Below are 20,965 nucleotides of genomic sequence, written 5' to 3' on the forward strand. Positions count from 1 at the left end.
TCTAACGATTCAATTTTTATCTTTGACATACACGCAGTTTTATATGTGCTGGAATTTAAAATACGTAAATGTAAAATGCGGAAAGTAAATCTACGCTATTACATCGATTGTGCAGGAAATGTAAACTACGCTATTTACATGGATTTGACAACCTATACATTTATCTAGGAATTTAAATTGCAAGAAAATAAAGAAATGTTTTTGGATTTTTTATGATTGATTTTAATTATAATTAATGCATGATTAATTAAATTAAAATGAGGAAAAAAGATGAAAATAAATTTAAACCTAAAAATTAAGTTCAAAATATGTTCAAAATGCTTTTCAATTAATTTTAAAACAAAACTAATTTTTTTGGAATTTTTGAAATTGATTTGAAATTTATTAAGTTAATTAATACATAATTATACAAATAATTACACAAATAATTAAAACTTAAAGAGAAAATTATCCTAAATATGTACAAAATTAGCCTATAATATATAAACTATATTTAATATAAAGAACAATTTTTTTTATGATTTTTTGATTGGTTAAAATAATTAAAAGATAAATATATGCATATTATCTAATTAATTATACAAAATATTTAAATTATGAAGAAAAATAAAATATTTTTATTTCAGAAAATAAAATATTATTTTAGCAACTTAAAAATATTTTTTATGTATTTTTTGGATTTTTAAAACTATTTTTACTTAATTTTGCAAAGAAATTAAAATAGAAATAGAAAATAAAATAAGGCATGATCATGTGTGATTGATCTGAGAGTCTATGATATGGGGAGTGGGTTTTGGTGCGTTGGATGGAGAATTAGTGGAGATCTATGGCCCAGATGCGTGGATACATGGTACACGTGGTTAGAGGTGCAACATGTGATCATGCTGAATTTAAGAGTCCAACATGGGGCCCACTAAAGCTGACTGGCGAATAGAAAGAGGAGAATATGCCACGCGAGCGGTCAAATGGTCAACCTCACTATTCACCATCTTCTTCCTTTTACCTGCGGAATTTCTTGCAGACTTACCTGCGGATTTTCCTGCGGATTTTGCTTTCAATTCTTTAACCTTTTGAATGACCTACAAAATGAAAATGGAAAAGAACAAGGGCCACCCAGATCACCTAAATGGACCCTTCTGAACATGATAGCGTCGTCAGTTTTTTCATTTGGAGCCTGTATCATGGAGAACGAAAGCTTCACATGTTTGAAGCTCAAAAATGGTGGAGCTTCAAAACCACGTTAAAGCTTGCATGTGATCACTCAAACCTACTCTATATCATGCCATGAGTCCATGCAAATGGTTAGATTTCATTTTAGTTAAGCATGCATACGAAAACGAAAGCTATGTGTGTATGTTCATGTAAAACATCATACGCATATTATGACTCTCATGGGACCAAACAAAAAGCTTATTCTTACTCTATATTACTTTAGGAGATGATTGGAAGTGTTTATTTGTATTGATAATGATTGGAATATGGAAAACGAAAATTTACAAAGTTATGGAATTTTTGAGAATTTTGTGAAGTTTCTTTGCTATCTCCCTTGCTATTTTCGTCTGTCTTTTGTCTCCTATTTGATGGAGTATGCAGCTTCATTTATAAGCCAAGAGGTGCTTAGAAACTAAGCCAAGGAGCATTCATTGCTTTGTTGAAACTTTGATTTTTAAATATTAAAAATCTTTGAATATTTGACCAAGTCTTGCTCTTCTTCACTTCTCTTGCCTTGTACTTCAATTTTCTGCAGAAAATTAAAGATTCTTTGATGAGTCATGCTTAAGATTTAAGCCATGCATTATCCTTCCATTTTCCTTTTTTCAATTTAATCTTAAATGGGATAAAATTAAACCAAAAATGGAATAAAAATGATGTGGGCTTTGTCTTGGTCGTGGGAGGCCCATTATATCATGGGAAATATGTTTGAACTATGAAAACTTGGCCCCATTTGGAAAAAATACATTTTTGATCAATGTTGGTTTTATGCATTTTCCCAAAATTTAGCCAACTTCAACAAGGTGTAAATCCCTCAATTTTTGTCATATGAAGGAGATCTTGCACTTTTTGGAAACCTAAAAGAGTCCTCTAACCAATGTCTTTGGTCTCATGTCAAAATGATTTTTGATTCTCCTTGTGTGTCCTTTTGAAAAAAGTGACTTTTTGTTGACTTTGAAAATGACCTGTAATGTCTTGGTTCATATTTTTCAAATGGTGAACCTACTGACCATGGGACCAATTGCATTTGAAAGATAATTGAATTTACTTCAAAATGAGCTTTGGTTTGAATTTTTTGGATGAAGGATGAGAGAGTTATGACCAGTCAAAGTTCAGTTGACTTTTTAGGAGAAAACCCTAATTTTGAATCTTAGGGTTTTGTTGATTTTTGATCTTTTCTTGATGAATTATGATCATCCAATGATCAAATGATGAATCCTTTGACAAAATATGGACTTTGACAAAAAAATTCATTTTTGACTGTCTGTTGACTTTTTTGGTCAAACGGGTCGTCTGTTGACTGTTTGAGCTGCTGACTGTGCGTCTGAGCGAATAGAAGTTTGAAAATTTGTATGATGATACTTTGAGATATATGGAGGTCCATGAAATCCATTTGAGGTCTCAAAAACTTGTTCTCCTGAAAAAAACAAGAAACCCTAGTTAGGGACTGTTTGTGTAGGAGACAGTTAAGCGTACCTGATTTTTGTGCAGTGTTGAGTCTCTGCTAATCATGTGATATTCAGAAGACTTCTAGAACAAAAATCTTGGAATTTTGAAATGCAAAAGTTTGATTTGATTGATGGTACAAGACACGGAGAATTGTACTGTCAGCAGTTTGACTGTCAACTGACTATTCTGGTATTAATGTAGCAGTTAGAGTGAAAATTCAACAGTCAAAGTTAATATTATTTTTTTTGTTTCTGTGTTAATGGTGAAAATTTATTTACATGAGTGGTTAGTAAAACACAGATGTAATAAATAATATGTACTGTATGCGAACAAAATTACCGATTATGACCCTGAAAATCATTTAATGCACAGAAAAATAAATATTTAACTGGCAATAAACACATATAACATTATCTTACTAGTTAAATGACGATATAGTGTAATACTTAATACTGACAGTACAAATATTACCTAAACAAAACGTAGTAAACAGCACGGTAAATATAAAGAACGGTACATTCTAAAAACAGAAGATACGACAAACTTTACATATGACGATTAATAATCCATGCTATGACCAACAGAAGATAGATGATCGGGAGTGTAACCATCGCATGTCCACATTTTTCAGGACTATGCAGACAGAAGAAGGACATGATCACCGTAGCAATGGTGATGACCATAAGAAAACACGTTTCCATCCGCTTCGCCATTTTCCCGGGGAAGAAGAGAGAATGAATATGAAGTAGAAATTTGAGAGATGAGTTAGAATTTGATGTGAGATTTTATGGAAAAAATGAGAGGTATTTATAGAATGAAAAGAAGGATAGAGACGTTGGGGAATGAAGTGATTCCGTACAAAAGAAAAATTTGAGTGGAAGTAAGATTTGAAAGAAAGTGTATGATAGTGTTGGGAAAAAGAGAGATGTATAGAATAAAGTTAGGATTTGATTTTTGAAAAAGAGATTTGAAAAGAGATTTTGAAAATAATGGAATATAGTACAAAAGTTAGTGAGAAACAAAAAAATTAGTAATAATTTACTTGTTACGAGTACAGTCTGAATCCCGGACTCTGCGCCTGCAAAAGATTTATCTCTGTACCAATTGTGTCAGTACTATTTATTTGTAAATAAATATCAAATAAATAGCGTGTGTGAAGTAATAAACAGTAACTGGCGTTTGCGTAAGAATAAATTCAACAACGAGCCAAAATACTGTATAAGAAAAATTCTAAAAACTAAGTATTTCATATGTCAGGATATTTATGAAATAAAAATCCATGATTATATGAAACTCCTAATTTTTAAATTGGAGTTTTCTTGAAAAAAGATACGGGCAAATTTTGGGGTATAACACTTGCCTTCGAGCCAACGCGGACCTGTTCGCTTGGAGCGCCGCGGAAATGCCCGGACTCGACCCTGAGGTCGCCTGCCACCAGCTCTCCATTGATCCAGCCGCGAAGGCAGTAGTTCAACATAGGCGTCGGCAGTCTCCCGAGAAAGCGGAGGCTGCCGAGAAAGCTGTAAAAGACCTCTTAGAGGCAAATTTTATTTCCGAGGCCAAGTATTCAACTTGGCTCTCAAACGTTGTACTAGTCAAAAAATCTAATGGAAAATGGAGAATGTGTGTTGATTATACTGATGTTAACCGGGCATGTCCTAAGGATGCCTATCCATTGCCTAACATTGATAGGCTGGTCGACAACTCGGCCGACTATAAATTATTATCCTTTATGGATGCTTATTCAGGTTACAACCAAATTCCCATGGCGAGGTGCGACAAGCAGTGCACGGCGTTCATGACTGAATCAGGCAATTATTACTACAACGTAATGCCCTTCAGACTCAAAAACGCCAGAGCCACATACCAACGGATGATGAACAAGGTGTTCCAAGGAGAGATCGGCGACACCCTCGAGGTATACATGGACGACATGATCGTCAAATCTAGGGAGGACTCCGACCACACCACGCATCTCGAGCGAGTATTCGAGCAGGCCAGATCCTGCAATATGCGCTTTAATCTAGAGAAATGCACCTTCGGTGTCCGGGCAGGCAAGTTCCTCGGTTTCTACCTAACCGAACGAGGAATAGAAGCCAACCCGGATAAATGCCGAGCATTCTCGGAACTCCCCACTCCTAGCAATAAAAAATCCATCCAAGTCCTAAACGGGATGCTCACGGCACTATCCCGTTTCGTCGCAAAATCCGCCCAGCACACTCTCCCATTTTTCAAGTTACTGCAAAAGGAAGCGACCTATGAATGGTCCGAGGAGTGCGAGCAAGCACTATCTCACCTGAAGCAGGTACTCTCAGAACCACCCGTCCTCTCCCGACTTGGAGACAACGAGATCTTATATCTCTACCTGGCCGTCTCAAACGAAGCGGTCAGCGCCGCCTTAATCCGAGATCGAAGACGGACAGAAGCCCGTATACTTCACCAGCAAAGCCCTACAAGGACCCGAGGTGCGATACCAGCAGCCAGAAGGCTGAGGTACTACTTCCTCGCCCACACTATCGTCGTTCGAACAGACCAGCCTATCAAGCAACTTCTCAGCCGACCAGACATGGCCGGAAGAATGCTAAAATGGTCCCTCGAGCTATCCGAATTCGACATACAATACGAAAGCAGGAAGGCACTAAAAGCTCAAGCAATGGCAGATTTCATAGCCGAAATGACCTCAATCGCTAACTCCCCGGCCCCCACTGAGAATAAATGGACCATCTACGTAGATGGCGCCTCAAGCAGCTCGGGAAGCGGGGCCGGCATTATCCTAGAAAACGACGAAAGTCTAATCATCGAAGTATCCTTGGTTTTGTCCTTCACCACGTCAAACAACCAGGCTGAATACGAAGCCTTCCTAGCGAACCTACGACTCGCCGAAGATGTGGGTGCTCGGGAGGTCAAGATCTACACCGACTCCCAACTCGTCGCATCCCAAATCAGCAGCGATTACCAAGCCAAAAACGACGTGCTCGTCGAGTACCTCACGCTCGTCAAAGATAAGATGAAAAGATTCGCAATGGCAGAAGTCGAGCATATCCCCCGAGAACACAACTCATGTGCCGACGTCTTGTCTAAACTCGTGAGCACGAGAAAGAAAGGCGGAAACAAGTCGGTGATCCAGGAAATCCTATCCTGGCCGAGCATAGAAAGGCCCCTAACCCCTACCAGTACTCGCCATAGGCGACGACCACTGCTGGATGACCCCGGTATACAACTTCCTCACGAAGGACGAACTTTCGACCGAGGCGAAAGAAGCTTCCGCGATCAAAAGACGAGCCTGCTCGTACACCATCGTCGAGAACAAACTATACCGCGAGGTTTCTCCATTCCCCTCCTCAAATGTGTCGACGCCCCGCAAGCGCTCGAGATACTTCAAGAGCTTCACGAGGGGATCAACGGCCAACACCCCGGCGGCCGATCACTGGCGAGAAAGGCCCTCAGAGCCGGGTATTACTGGCCGACCATGCAGCAAGATTCCAAGGAGCACGTCCAGAAATGCGACAAATGTCAGCGTCATGCCGACATGCACTTAGCTCCCCCGAATGAGCTTAAGTCTCTGTCATCACCCTGGCCTTTCTCCACCTGGGGAATGGACCTCCTCGGAGCATTCCCGGTCGGGTCGTACCAAAACAAGTATCTAGTGGTCGCCGTGGACTACTTCACTAAATGGATAGAAGCCGAAGCGCTCGCCAGATCACATCCCAAAACATGCTCCGCTTTTATAAACGGAACATTCTCGCTCGGTTCGGGGTACCACAGGCAATTATAACTGACAATGGCACCCAATTCACTGATAGGAAGTTCCAAGAGTTTGTGGCCAAGCTCGGCACGAAACAGCACTTCACCTCGATCGAACACCCCCAAACAAACGGGCAAGCCGAAACGGCCAACCGGGTCATCCTCCGAGGAGTGAAGAGGAGACTGGGCGAGGCAAAGAAGGCTTGGGTCGAAGAACTACACAGTGTACTTTGGGCATATAGGACGACGCCCCATTCAAGCACGGGCGAAACCCCGTTCAGGTTAACCTACGGCACTGAAGCCGTGATCCCCGTGGAAATCCGAGAACCTTCTCGGCGGACCGAGTCGCCTCTCGAAGAAGAGCTCAACGACGAGGCTATGAGGGAAGAACTCGATATGGTCGAGGAGATCCGAGCAGGGTCTTCCCTCCGAGAAGCAAAATTGAAACAGCAGATAGCTCTACGCCATAACGCCAAAGTTATCAAACGTGAGTTCGAAGTCGGCGCCCTAGTGCTCCGCAGAAACATGAAAGACTCGCGCGAAGGCAAACTCGCCCCAAACTGGGAAGGCCCATATCGAGTTTACGATAAAACCGAGAATGGCGCCTATTACCTCGAGAACCTTCTCGCGGAAAAACTTGCTCGACCCTGGAATGCTGAAAAACTCAGACGCTATTATAGTTAGACACAACCTAACACTCCCCAGCCGCTCGTCTCGAACACGAGAGGAAACCCGGCACGGACTCGCGTCATGGTACGAACGCGAGTACTCCACGACAGCGACAGTCGGAGCTCCCTACCAAAGGATAGAGCCGGCTACACGGCGGATTCTACACCTAGACCCACCGTGGCAGTACCTGCACGACAGAATCCCAGCTCGCGATGGGACCGTTCACGCCGCGAGCACTTGGCCCTAACCGCGGTCTCGTACCCGCTCATGGCGCACACCTGCTCTGCGTACACGGATCGTACACCACACGCCCGGGCAATCAACCTCGGTCGAGCACAGTCCAAAAGCAAAATATTCCTAAGTATTGAAATACCCCCCAGAATACAAGCATGATCCGTGCTCAAAAACATGCAACAATACATTCTAAAACACGCATTGAGATGATCAAAACATAAAAGGCGAAATAGTATAAGCATTAAAAGTCGACCAAACTGGCGACGATATCCAAATATTACAGATATGACGGGCACGCAGGCCCCAAAAAAAATTATCCGGGCATAGCCCTACAAACGAATCTTTGGCACACAGGCCACAAAAACATGTCTTGGCGCGCAGGCCAGAAAAAGGAAAGAAACCGATCAAACGTCGCCGTCATCTTCCTCGGCTCCGTTATCTTCACCCTTGACATCCTGTTCATCGTCCCAATCCTCAAACTCCGGGTTCGACTCGATCTGTCCGTTCACAACCTTATTATACGGACCAATCCCCCTCGTCACCAAGTGCGGATTGAGGACCCTCAGTTGATCCACGGCAGCCTTGAATCCAACCCCTAGGGTGGCAACGCAGTCAACCTCCAGCTCCCTCACCTTGCCCAAAAGCTGAGAGCGAGTCTCCAAAGCCTTCTCGTCTTCATCCTCCTCGGCAGCAGGGAGGTGAGATTTTTCCAAGTCAGCAACCCGCTCCCACAACCTTTTCTCCTCGGCTTCCAAGGCCCTGATTCTGTCCTGCGCCTTGCAGAGGTCTTCGACGATTCCGTTTTGGATCTCGTACTTGTCTTTGTAATTCTCAAACTCATGCTCCAGCTTTTCGCGCTTGAGCAGCAGAGCATCGTAGTCCTTCTGGGAACAGACCCTCTGAGCATTAAGGGCCATAGCCAGGGCAGCCACCCTCATCATTCCCTCGAGATCCTCGGTCAAGTCGTTCCCCCGAGACACCCTGTCCCGCTTGACAATATGCCTCACCTCCTCTCGCTCGAGCAGGAGATTCTTCCTCGAGAAGAGTCTCCGATGCAAAGTACAAGGCGGCAGCACTATGTCATCATCAGAAGGGTTGTCGTTGATGAGAGGACGAACATCAGGGGTCCCCTCAGTCCTTTGTTTCTTCTCAACCGGGGAACCTCCCGACGTCGTCCCAACCGACGAGGGAGAACCACCATCAGTAGCAGCCGCAGCATCCACTTTGATCTTCTCGACCCGGGTCCTCTTCACAGTCACCTTGGCAGCCGCCTTGTTCTTCGCCCTCATCTTCACAACCTTGTCATGCAAATCAGCCATTTGTCCTGTAAAACAAAAGAAATTAGCAACGAAGGAGTATAATTCAAGCAAATGAAACAATATCCTCTCCTCACCAAGCAGGATCATCGCGTCCCCGTAACCCTCACATTCGAGGATAGCCTTGGTGTTGATGTATCGAGGCTCGAGCATAGGACCCCCATCCTCTTCGACTATAGGGTCCCCGTTGGGTCCTAAACCCCTCTACGAAGGTGACGAGCCTTTGATACCCCGTCGTATCGCGCTCGTTTAGATCCTCGTCCCGGAAAATGTAGGCGTCAGTCCCATTCTCGAAATGATCGTATTGCCACTCCAACGGGAACCGAGCAGAAGGGCCCACCTTTTTCACCCCGTCCTGGCAATATTCACGGATCTCAAACAAATGATCCTCGGCCCCAGGAGTGAGAGGTTTGACCAGGAAGTATCGGCCCTTAAAATGTTTGATAGAATCTTGGTAAATGGCGAACAGCTTCTTCGGCTGCTTAAAGGACACCCAACTCCACTTGCCATCCGGGTCGCGCAACCTCTGAACATGAAACACTCTGAAAAAGAGGGGCAGAGTCGCCTCGACCTCCAAGAAGCCGCAGACGATTTCGAAATCCCTTAGAAATGCGAAAGCGTTGGGATGAAGCTGGGACAGGCATAAACATAACCACCTGAAAACGCTCTGTTGCAGATGCGTAAAGGGAAGCCTTAGCCCGACCTCCTTGAAAACAAACTCGTGCATAGCAAATCGAGGACCGGGGAAAGCCGAGCAGATCCTCTGATGAGATTTGGGTACAAACGCGCCACAAGAGGGTTCTGCATCCGGCCCAAGGTCTTCGAGGACGTTAAAGGCCTCCTTGGGATGTGTCGTAAAGCGCGAGGCGATTATCCTCGGAGCAACGGCCACCCATTCCTCGAGCTCCACTCAGATATGTCGAAGACGACATCATTCTTGTTTTTGTCAGCCATTTACCTGAAAAGCAGAGGAAACAGTGAATTCGACTTATCAAATCCACCCTTCCACCGCAAGTCAAGTGAAAGGGCGAGGAGATCAGGCGAGGAAAGACTCCCACCTACGACCAGCGTCCACGACGCACTCTCCCGAGCCTATCGCATCCGGCCAACTAAAATCAAACTACCTCAGAGACGCACTCGCACAGTACAGTAATCACCCTCAACAATGGCCGGCGAACATATCCAAATCCCTGACAAATTCATACCCTAATCGGCTCATGCAACTGTCCTCACCCGTCACACTTAAACTCTCCTCGCCAAATTCATACACTGATCGGCTTACTCAACTGTTATCGCTCGTCATACTCAAGCCTCACTCGGCAAACGCATGCAAGAAGACACTCCGTTTTCTAAACCTACTCGGTACACTCATAAATCTTGCTCGCCGCATTCATAGCTAGATCATAAACTTTAAATAAACACAAAGGAGAAGGCGAGGAACTTACTTGAGAAAGCGGAGGAGAGAAGCACGCGATGGGGAGCAGAGTCTGTGAGCGAGTCTTTGGAGGTTTTGAAATGCTAAGTAACAAATGAGTGATCTTCTCACTCTTTATATAGGGATAGGAGGCCAAAGGGTGTCATGATGGCCTAGGGAGCCTAGGAGGCGTAATCATTGCCTACACCCTAAAGGCGGCTCCCAGCATAGGAAAGCGCAAAAGATGTCATAAAGTGCCTCGAGAAGTCCAAAAGGTGCAATCAATGCCTGGATCAAAAAACGGCGCTGCAATGATTACACTCCCAACAGACGCCACCTGTCAGTCAAACTCTGACGAAACAAATCAAAACGTGTCAATTAAAAACCAATGGAACAGCCACCTCCTCGGCCAGGCTGTACGACCTCGAACTGATCGTCTCTTTGGCCCATACATCTCTCTGCAGCAACTCCACTCCCCGCGAGCCGAAGATTCAACATCCGAGGAGACCCTAGTTGGCTATGAACGCTCATACACGTGCTCGGCTAGCCCCTTGGCTAAAGTCATCACTCCCACCAGACTAATGACTTGGGGGCTCCTGTTCTAGACTGGGCCGAGCAGGCCCAGCTCTTCTTGCTAGCCGAGTAGGCCCAGTTCGTTTGGGCCCATTTCCTTGATTACCGTTACGAACCAGTCAAGCATGAAGACCACGTGTCACGCTTCAGCGAAGGATCCGACCAACCTCCTCCGAATCCTACGCTACGCTCATCCAGGACGTGGGTCACCTGTTGACTCAGCCCTAGCAGAGGGTGTTCTGGCAGTTTCCTAGCACGTGGGCCTCCAACTGGATTTGGCCCAATTAGGAAACCTTGGCCCAGCGCTGGGGGCTATAAATACCCTCTTTCACTAGAGGGTCAGGTATCGATTCTTCACTTCTTAAACCCTCATTCTCTGATAGCTACTGACTTTAGCATCGGAGGACCTTGCAGGTACCCCCCATCCTGTTCTTCAAGCCAGATCCTGTTGCTGTGACGATTCTTCTGATCAGGTACGATCAATGATGTTATTTTAAAAGTATATGTAGTGATACCTAATTATCAAATAAGATAAGTGCAATGTGTATATATAGTTTCTTATAGGGTTAAATACGTTTTTAGTCCCTATAAATATGCGACCCTGTATTTTTAGTCCCTATAAAATTTTCCTTTAATGAATGGTTCTTCTAAAATTTTTATGTATCCAATTTCAGTCCCTGTTTTTTTCTAAAATTTTAAAAATTGTTTAATTACCCTTTAATTTTTAAATTTTTGAATAATTTTTTTTATATATATTTAGAATACTATAAAATATTTATTTACCAAGTATTAGAATTTTTTAAAACGAGAAGAATTAAATATGAATTTTTCAAATTTCAAAAAATAATGATAAAAATAATGAAAATCTCAACTTAGAAATTAAATTTTGAGTTTCTTTTTTTTTTCCAGGAACTTTTTAAAACATTATGAACATGTCTGCAAAATAATCATTCTAAAATACACATTGGTTTGACAGTAGGGACTAAAATTATGTGCATAATATATTTATAAGGACCATTCATTGAAGAAAAAATTTATAAGGACTAAAAATGCAGGGTCGCATATTTATAGGGACTAAAAACGTATTTAACCATTTGTTATATAAGTAATAGAAGTTATTCTCTTAATGACAATGATGTATGTCATTCTTTAACTGGAAATCACAAGTCCTTACTTGAGGAGATTATCACTTTACACTATGCCATAAAAGACCTACGTCAATGCTTTTTTGGGGCTTTAAAAGCGCTGCCGTAGGTGGCGCTGTTATAGGTTTTAGCAGCGCTTTTTGTTTAGGCAAAAGGGTTGTCGTAGGTAGGCCTAAGGCAGCGCTTTTTCTTAAAAAATGCTTTCATATATAGGCCTAAGGCAGTACATTTTTCTTGAAAAGCGCTTTCTTAGGCCAACTTTATAATGCCTTTTATGCTTTCTAAAGTAGGACTAAGAAAGCGCTTTTTAAATAAAAGCGTTGCCTTAAACCTATCTATGAAAGCGCTTTTTAAGAAAAAGCGCTGCCTTAGGCCTACCTACGACAGCCCTTTTAGTTTCTAAACCTGCATTTTTGGCAGTATTATTTCATAGATAGGCCTATTATTTTTATAATTTCTAGAAGGCAGACTTCACATTCATTTTGTGGATTTTCCACATATGTTGGGCAATTATAGATATTATTAGTCTAATGGTCTCCAAGCGAGAATCTGGAGCCAAGAACTCATCATAGTCAATTCCAACCTTTTGAGTGTAGCCTTTTACAATTAACATTGCTTTGTGTCTTTCAACTTCTCCATTGGATTTTTTATTTTCCTTCTACACCCACTTGACACTAATCTTCTTATGCCATTTTAGTAGGGAGATGAGTTCTCATCTTCTTCTTAGAAGCCTTCAAGCTTCATGTGTATAATGCCTTTATGCTGTCATAAATATCTTGAAGACTTTGTGTATGTGTAACTCCATTTTCACTTGTAGTGTCTTCAAAAGTAGATAGAGTTTGTGAGTGAGACTATTGTTAAACTTCTCTAGAAGTTTCATCTTGAAATTCAGGAAAGAAACTATATTCCTTTTTTTGAGTACCAAAGTTCCATACTCATTCTTCATCAAAGACCATGTCTCAATTGATTACAATCTTGTTGTTTTTTGGGTTATACGAATTGTATCCCTTTGATCTTTGGTCATAATCGATAAAGAATAATTTCTCGCTCTTGTCGTAGAGTTTGGTTCTTTTCTCATCTGCATTGTGAACATGGGCTACACTCCCGAAGACTCTAAAGTGTGAGATACTAGGCTTTCTTCCACTCCATGTTTCTTGCAATGTCTTTCTCTATACACTTCTAGTTGAAGTTTGATTTGATAGATATACTTCACATGACACTTCCTCATCCCAAATTTCTTTTGGTAGTTTCTTACATTTGAGCATGCTCCAAGCCATATCAAGAATTGATCAATTTTTTCTTTATACAACACCATTTTTTGGGGTGATCTTTGAATTGTTAATAGACATCTAATTCCATTCACCTCACATAATTTTTGAAACTCCTTTGAAGTGAATTCATCTCCTTGGTCTGTTTGCATAGCTTTTATCTCTCGACCACTTTCTTTCTCCACAATAGCATTAAACTTCTTGAAGGTAGTAAATACTTCTAATTTCCGCTTTAAGAAATAAACCAAAGTTTTTCTGGAAAAATCATAAATGAAAAGAAAGAAATATTTTTTTCTAGTGAGTTTGGCTTGACTGGCCCACACACATCAGCATGTGTAAGCTTGAGTGGCTTCTTGTCTCTTGAGCTTGACTCCTTCAAAAAACACGCCCTAAATTATTTTTCGAGAAAGCATCCTTCGCATAGTTGATATGGATGATTGAATGGCGGTAGAGCTCTCACCATATTTTATTTTGAGATCAAACTTAAGCCTCCAAAATTTAAGTGCCCAAATCGAATATGCCAAAGCCACGAGGCATCATTGTAAGTTTGTAACACTCTTTGAGACATTGTGACATGCCATTCTTTACATGCACTAGCAACACTCTTTTAAACTTCTCATTATTATTATTATTATTATTATTATTATTATTATTATTTTGATATCCCGAAAATATTAAAATTGAGGAATCAAAATTTCAATTTTAAAAATAGAAGGATTAAAATTTTAAAAAATATTAATATAAAGATATAATTTTTTAAAAAAAAAATACTTTATGAATGTTTAACATTTAAATTTAGATATAAAGTATACAGGTTTATTAAATGCAAAACTATATACAAGCATTTAAAAGTTTAAGTTTTTAAAATATCTTAAAATTTATGAGTTTGTCTAACACTCACACCACTGAAAAGGAGTTTATACTTTAAAGATGAAAATCAAACTATTTTAAATAAATTTTATCAAAACCAGTCGGTGTCTATAAAACTAAAATGAGGTTTTATTATTAATTAGATAAATTTAAAAATAAAATTATATATAGAATATTTTTAGAGAGAAAAATGAAAAAATAATCAAAGAGCATGTTCATGGAATATTTCATGAGGGAAAAAAATAAAAAATATTGTTGCCAATTTTGTATAGGTTAGAGAAAGGGAAGAAGGCATCTCCATTTTTGTACAGCCCCTCCACCAGAAGCTACCCTCATTGGAAGTCTTTTCCACATATTATTCCTCAATACATATACAAAATATAGTTAATATTAATGATTGGAGAAATGAGAAAGTAAGGGAAGAATCTCTAAATTCATAGGAAAAGATTTTCTTTCATGGAATGCGTTGAAAGCAGGCACAAATAGAAGCATATACTGGTAGCAGCCGGAGCATATGCTGCTGCTTCTTCAGTTCTCATTATAAATATGTTTAAACTCTCTTGCTTTATTAATACCAAGAAACTTGAACAACTAGATTTAGTCAAATATTCAGCACTAATTAAGCAAACCAGCTGCGGGGCTTCTCTTCTTTGGCAGACGCTAGCTCCAACGAGTATATCCATTCTCCAAATAAGAACACAGATACATTAATTAAGGAAATCTCTGATCTCACTCTTTGGAGTTTCTCACGCACCATGTCCGTTTTCAAAAATATCCCTGTTTTTAGGGTGTATCTTCGAAAACACTTTTTTTTATTTAATGTTGAATTATTCTGAAGGTGTATCTACGGAACTTTTTTTAACGTTGTTTAAACGGTTCCGTAGATGCACCTACAAAACAATTCAACGTTAAATAAAAAAATTGCTTCCGAAGATACATCTCAGAAAGCAAAGGCAAAACAAGTGCCTAAGAATATTATGGGGTGGATTGAGATATTGTCTTAATTAATTGATTTGTGTGTATTGAATGTGATTTTAATTCCGCCAAAGGAGAGTTGCCCAGTGACTGGTTCTTGTTTTATGTATTCTCTAGAGTCTCGATTAGGCACTAGTACAAAAAGATTAATATAATTTTAAAATTTACACCCAATATACTAAAAAAGGGTGTAAATGAAAAATGTGGTGGCAATTTTGTAAATAAAGTGTCATTTTAAACATTATCAGGTGACAATATACACCTTATTTTTTAAAATCGGGTGTAATTAAAAATATTACTATAATCAAATCACAATTACTCCCGTTAAATTAAAAAACGGGTGTAAATTTATATAAACTAAAAAAATTTATTTAATTTTATAACTCAAAATATATAATGACATATTAATAAATAATTTAAACATTACAAATAAATTAATGAGCTTAAATTTCTTAGGGTTTAATGGTGGTGCACTGACAGTGTAAAAAAGTTTTACACTGTCATCCAATGAGAATATATCATTCTGCCATGTCATCTCAGTAATTTAAAAATAACAGTATGACTTGTTAGGATACATGGTCGTGATTGGTTGACAGTGTAAAACTTTTTTACACTGTCAGTGCATGATCCCTTTTCTCAATTTCTTAAGTGAATAGAATAATTTAAACATTATTAACAAATTAATAAATATTAACTGACTGAATAAAATAATTTAATTTTGTAGGATTGAACAAAACTCTTATCAAAATTGATTGTTTAATCTAATTTCATAGCAGTGAAATACAATCAAGCTTTTCTAAACCCAATTTTCAACAAAACTCTTCTAAACATAAATTTTATATTACATCAGGTTTATTCTTCTCAAATCTTCCATTCTCCTTCTCAAACACTAAAACCCTAACCTTCTCCGAAACAAAGTCTTCCCAAATATTCCCTTAATCGAAATCCCAAATCTTCCCTTAAAAGGAAAACCCTGAAGCAAAAACTTCCCTTGAATTCTCAACGGCATGGCAAAGAAGGAGAAGTCGAAAGCCAATCAACAGGGTACGAACAAGCGAAAATCTCGAGGGTGCTTCCCCGCCATCACTCATGTAAAATTCCGAAGAAGAAAAGTTCCTCGCTTTCTGCTTCACAGCCAAGATGAACGGAGGTGCATCTGGTTTCAGTGCGTTAATCTTCTTCCCTTACTTCAATTTCCGATTTTCACTTCTCTTTTTCACTCTTAATTTTACAAATTTTTAGTTTGTTTTTCGATTTGCATTCAAATGCTTGTTTATGATTGTGTGTCACAGCAAATGCTCCTGTTACAAGGGCTTTCATCATCGCTTCAGCAAATGCTTGTTACAAGGGCATGGATTTGGTTAATCCAAATCACAAATCACAAATCACTTCACACCTTTCACTTCAATCTTAACTTGAAAACTGAAACTAATTCCAGATTCGGAGGATCAAGCCGCAAAAATTTCTGCAGAAGAGCAAATGCAGATGACGAACATCCACACTTTGGAAAGCGACATCAATTCAGGTTAAATCTCAGATTCCCGTCGAATTGTCGTGCTTATTTCATGGATCCAAACACTGTTTATAGTCTATGGAGTGAAACAATCAAAGTTTGCTGAATATATTGTATGAACGATATAGTATTCGTAGATTTGATATCGCATACATCAAAATTCATCGCTATCATATGCAGCGGTTTAGTTTTCCTTCAAATTCGCACTGTATTTCAATATCTTTTTCATCTATCTAAACAATGTCTGTTATCCAAGATCTGAACAATCGAAATTGCTAGAGTATTGATAGATTTGGAATCTCATACATCTAAATTTCTTATTATCATATGCAGAGCTGTTCAGTTTAAGTTCAAATTCGCGTTGAGTTTTAACTTTTAACGTCATTTTTGTTGATCCAAACACGGCTTAGAGTCTAAGAAGTGAAACAAACAAAGTTTTGTAACTATATGGAATTAGAATCCCAGAATGTAATTTTCTGTAGATTTGTGATCTCTTACATTTTTAACATTCTCGTGATTATTATAAGCAGTGAAATCTGAAATTGCGCAAGTGGTTGGAGATACGAAGAAGATGAATAAGTCTAAGGTTGAGATATGCTCGACGATACTGGAAAACCAGAAAAAGCTTGCTGCCTTGGAGTCTGATTCATCCAGACTTACGCAGGTAAATAGGATTGTGTCCATTGATAGATCTTGTTAAAGTTATTTCCATTTGCAATGTGAAACTGAAAGGATGATGAATCTAACTTTTTATGACTGAACTTGGTTTTTGTTTTTTCTGTTGTAAATTGTAATCAATGGTCCTTTCTAGTAGAATGCATGGTATATTTGGTTTCATCAGTTATTGTTTTGGCATTTAGGAAAATATAAACAGTTTATATCAAATGCATGGTAATGAATTGATGAAATAGAAAAGGAAAAAAATAGCTAGGAGAGAAAAAATTGATGCCTTGTTATGCATTCCTGATGTTATTTTGCGAATTTCTATTTTTCTTCTTACTTTGCGAAAGTTCATTATGAACTTAATTTTTTTAAACCAATGTCGATTAACGTTGCAGGAATATTTTATAGCATGTTAGATTATATGGCTAGATTCATTGTCTAAATCCTTTTATAACTTCTGATTTTAACTATAGGTTTAATTCTATCAGCTTCAAAGGGAAAAAAAGGATGGATAGTAGGAAAAACCTGCAATTCTGCTATACACTTCTGATGCTGGAGAAAGTTGGGAAAGGATACCACTTAGTGCCGAGCTTTTGGGTGATATGGTATACGCGCATCAAACTTGCTTTCAGATTCATAAATCTAAACATAAATCACGTATATTGGTCTGATATAGATATTGGAAGAGTTTTTGTTTTCTGTAAATTTTTTTCTTTGTATGCGGTTTTAGAGAATCTACATTCTGATTTTGGGATTTCTTGTATGCATTTTTGCTGATTATGATTGGTTCTATACAGAAATGATTGTGAAAATTGAAATGATCTGAAGAGTGGTGCAGTGTTACCTTAAATAGATGAAAATGAGGTCTGACACTCTTCTTGACTATGCCGTGTTGCAATTGTTTCCGAAGCGTTCAAGGTATGTATATGATTCGTTGGATTTTCGGATTATGTTTCATTGTTTTTCTGCTAGTTAGTGTTTAAGATCATGTTTTGTTGTTTCTCTTTATATTAAATTGGCAGATGTGAGTTGCTTGTTTCGAGTGATGGAATCACGGAAAAATTAGCATCAAGATTAGTAAAACCATACTTGAACAATTTAAAGGTTGCAGAAGAGCAGTTTGCACTGTCTGTGCAGTCAATTAGATTAGATATTGATAGAGCAGTTTCTGCATATCACATGTCACTGATGTATTTCATATTTGACCCCGTCTATTATTGTTATCAGTCTCAACTAGCTGCTGCTAGGTTAAGACATGGATCTCAGGCTGTATTTACTAGAAACCGGTTCAGAATAAGACGAGATCATATTTTGGAAGATGCCTATAATCAAATGAGTCAGTTGTCAGAAGATGATCTCCGAGGACTGGTGACATTCTTTCCTAAGGCCTATCGTTATATTTATTAACCATTCTCTACTTTATGGTCTTCAATGGAACTTGTAAATCACCCTTTTAATATATCTTCAGATTCGTGTGACTTTTGTCAATGAGTTTGGAGTTGAAGAAGCTGGAATAGATGGAGGTGGAATATTCAAAGATTTCATGGAGAACATCACACGGGCTTCCTTTGATGTGCAGTATGGATTATTTAAGGTCATACAAATATTTGAAGATGTGTGCATTACTTTGAAAGACGAATAATAAAGAGAGTGCACCATTCATGTGCATTTGACCTACCTAATAGTATAAGCGTTAAGTTCATAGTGTGTTATTATTAGATAATAATAGGGAATCCTGTTCTATTTTATTCTACAACAATTGCTGGTATAAATAGGGAGATTGAAAAGGAATATTCTAGGAGAATATTTTAGAAATAGGAGTATTATTATAATAAAAAGGACTAAATACAATATCAAATAAAGAAACTATACAGTTACTCCAACACCCCTCTAAAGTTGGTTCATAGATATTTATCATGCCCAACTTGCCTACAAAAATGTTCAAATGTAGGTCTAGCCAAACTTTTGGGATGTATGTAGTTTGTTGACTTTAAGTTACAAATGGTAGACATATGAGACCGACATCTAATTTCTCTTTTATAGTGACGGTCTATCTCAATGGGTCTGGTCATGTCATGTTGAATAGGATTATGAGCTATGCTAATGGTTGCCTTATTGGCCGAGTATAATCAGTGGAAGTTCAATCTTTACTTTCAGTTCTTTTAAAACTCTGTGGATCCACAGTCCTTCACAAATACGTTGCTTGCTACTAAACCTTTTTGGGTGCTCAATGTTCTTAAAAATTGCCTGTTATTGGGAAACTGGTCTCGACATTAGTATCTCCAAATATCAATATCGTTATTCATCATTTTTATACATGTTATTACTTTCTTTTACCTAGAGATTTAGTTTGAAAACTGTGTTCTTTCAACTTTGATCTTCATCTGATACATCACATTGCTCCAGTGGCTTAACAACTGCCGTGGGTCAGAAAAATTAGGCTGTTTCTGGAAGAAATACTACAAAAGAGGTTTGTGAAAAGTGAACGTGCTTTAGTTCCACAATGGTTGAGAAGTAATGGAGGTGTTACTAGTTCAGCCCACCATTTTGCATCTTCATCTAATCACACTGGTAATTTCTATGCCTGATTATTTTTTTTATCGTTTTATATATTCATCAATTCAGAATATTATGCATTTTTCTGATAGTAGAATTAGCATCTTATAATTATTACTTTTTTTGTTCTTTCCTTTTCTTTTTTCCTTTTCTTATTTGTTTAAGAAATGTAGAATTTTGGATTTTGTTTTTAGTTTATATAAACTAAGTTATCTCTATGAGAAAGAGGAAACGATAATAAATTAATGGGTTTAACATTGTTGTGTAGATACTCATACTGTAGCTCACTCAAGGAATATGTCTTCTAAGACAACTAGTGATTTTGATAGTCCTCGTTCTGTGTTTCTTGAACGGGCATTTTCGTCATATTCTCGGAGGGGCACTATCAACGGCTCGGTATGGTTACTATTGATACATGTGGCTCTGGTAATAATTTCTTGTGTCTTGTTTTTTTGGATACAGAAAACAATTGCTTCTCCAAGACGTGGTATTTTGGTCATGGATGAATCCAATGCTACATGTGGAAAGCGGTTGGATTCAATTGGACTAGAGAACACCGAAGCTAACCGTCAAGCATGGCGTAAAATTATTTATGAAGAAAGTGTTATGATTTAGTTAAAATATAATTTTTATGTGTATGATTTTATAATATTTGAAATATTATGACTGTACATGATTTTGTATACTTTTTGGTTAATATTAAAAATAATTTGACTTAGTTAAAATATGATTTTTATGTGTATGATTTTATAGTATTTACAATATTATGACTGAAAATAAAATATAACTAAGTGGTGTCTATGAAATAGGGTGTAAATAGATATAATTGTTCATTTATAAATGGCGTATTTACACCCGATTTTTACTTAAATAGGGGGTAATTAAGAACATATTTACACCCGATTTTTATTAGAATAGGGTGTAATTAAAACATAATTAAGCCCAATTACATCCGATTTTTATTAGAATAGGGTGTAATTAAAACATAATTAAGCCCAATTACACCCGATTTTTATTAAAATAGGGTGTAATTAAAATGTAATTAAGCCCAATTAGACCCGATTTTTATTAAAACAGGGTGTAATTAAAACGTAATTACGCTCAATTACACCCGATTTTTATTAAAACAGAGTGTAATTAAAAACGTAATTACGCCCAATTACACCCGATTTTTATTAAAACAGGGTGTAATTAAAAACGTAATTACGCCCAATTACACCCGATTTTTATTAAAACAGGGTGTAATTAAAAACGTAATTACGACCAATTACACCCGATTTTTGTTAAAAATAACGGGTGTAAATTCGTTAGACATTTCTCACCCTGTGGATATACACCCGATTTTTATTAAAAATAATGGGTGT

The 20,965-nt window shown here is 38.4% G+C and overlaps 2 protein-coding genes across 7 annotated transcripts; both read left to right on the plus strand.

Moving 5' to 3' along the window:
• The first annotated feature begins 5,227 nt into the window (after nucleotides 1-5,227).
• On the plus strand, nucleotides 5,228-6,436 carry LOC131631424 (uncharacterized). Its single transcript, XM_058902238.1, has one exon. It carries the CDS (start codon nucleotides 5,228-5,230, stop codon nucleotides 6,434-6,436), a length of 1,209 nt encoding a protein of 402 aa, XP_058758221.1.
• Nucleotides 6,437-15,677: 9,241 nt separating this feature from the next.
• On the plus strand, nucleotides 15,678-20,393 carry LOC131637149 (E3 ubiquitin-protein ligase UPL6-like). Of its 6 annotated transcripts, none has more exons than XR_009294285.1 (9): nucleotides 15,678-16,034; nucleotides 16,162-16,394; nucleotides 16,913-17,046; nucleotides 17,519-17,650; nucleotides 17,843-17,963; nucleotides 18,273-18,413; nucleotides 18,514-18,639; nucleotides 19,452-19,616; nucleotides 19,870-20,393. XR_009294285.1 is itself a non-coding variant. In XM_058907755.1 (9 exons), the coding sequence occupies exons 5-9, from the start codon at nucleotides 17,899-17,901 to the stop codon at nucleotides 19,521-19,523; spliced, it is 486 nt and encodes a 161-aa protein (XP_058763738.1). In that variant the 5' UTR covers nucleotides 15,690-16,034; nucleotides 16,162-16,394; nucleotides 16,913-17,046; nucleotides 17,519-17,650; nucleotides 17,843-17,898; the 3' UTR covers nucleotides 19,524-19,616. The 6 variants fall into 6 exon arrangements, 4 of the variants coding, with proteins under 4 accessions (XP_058763721.1, XP_058763730.1, XP_058763725.1 ...); XM_058907755.1 differs by lacking the exon at nucleotides 19,870-20,393 and adding an exon at nucleotides 18,068-18,149 and having other exon boundaries at nucleotides 15,690-16,034; XM_058907738.1 differs by lacking the exon at nucleotides 19,870-20,393 and having other exon boundaries at nucleotides 15,686-16,034; nucleotides 18,068-18,413.
• The last annotated feature ends 572 nt before the right edge of the window (nucleotides 20,394-20,965 follow it).

The sequence above is a fragment of the Vicia villosa genome, linkage group LG1 (genome assembly GCF_029867415.1).
Source record: "Vicia villosa cultivar HV-30 ecotype Madison, WI linkage group LG1, Vvil1.0, whole genome shotgun sequence".
NCBI classification, from domain to species: domain Eukaryota; kingdom Viridiplantae; phylum Streptophyta; class Magnoliopsida; order Fabales; family Fabaceae; genus Vicia; species Vicia villosa.

Coding starts and splice junctions, on each gene's coding strand:
- LOC131631424 (XM_058902238.1), top strand. CDS start 5,228: ATGGCCGGAAGAATGCTAAAATGGTCCCTCGAGCTATCCGAATTCGAC.
- LOC131637149 (XM_058907738.1), top strand. CDS start 17,899: ATGAAAATGAGGTCTGACACTCTTCTTGACTATGCCGTGTTGCAATTG. Junction 18,414..18,513: donor AAGATGATCTCCGAGGACTG/GTGACATTCTTT, acceptor ATATATCTTCAG/ATTCGTGTGACTTTTGTCAA. Junction 18,640..19,451: donor TGCAGTATGGATTATTTAAG/GTCATACAAATA, acceptor ACATTGCTCCAG/TGGCTTAACAACTGCCGTGG.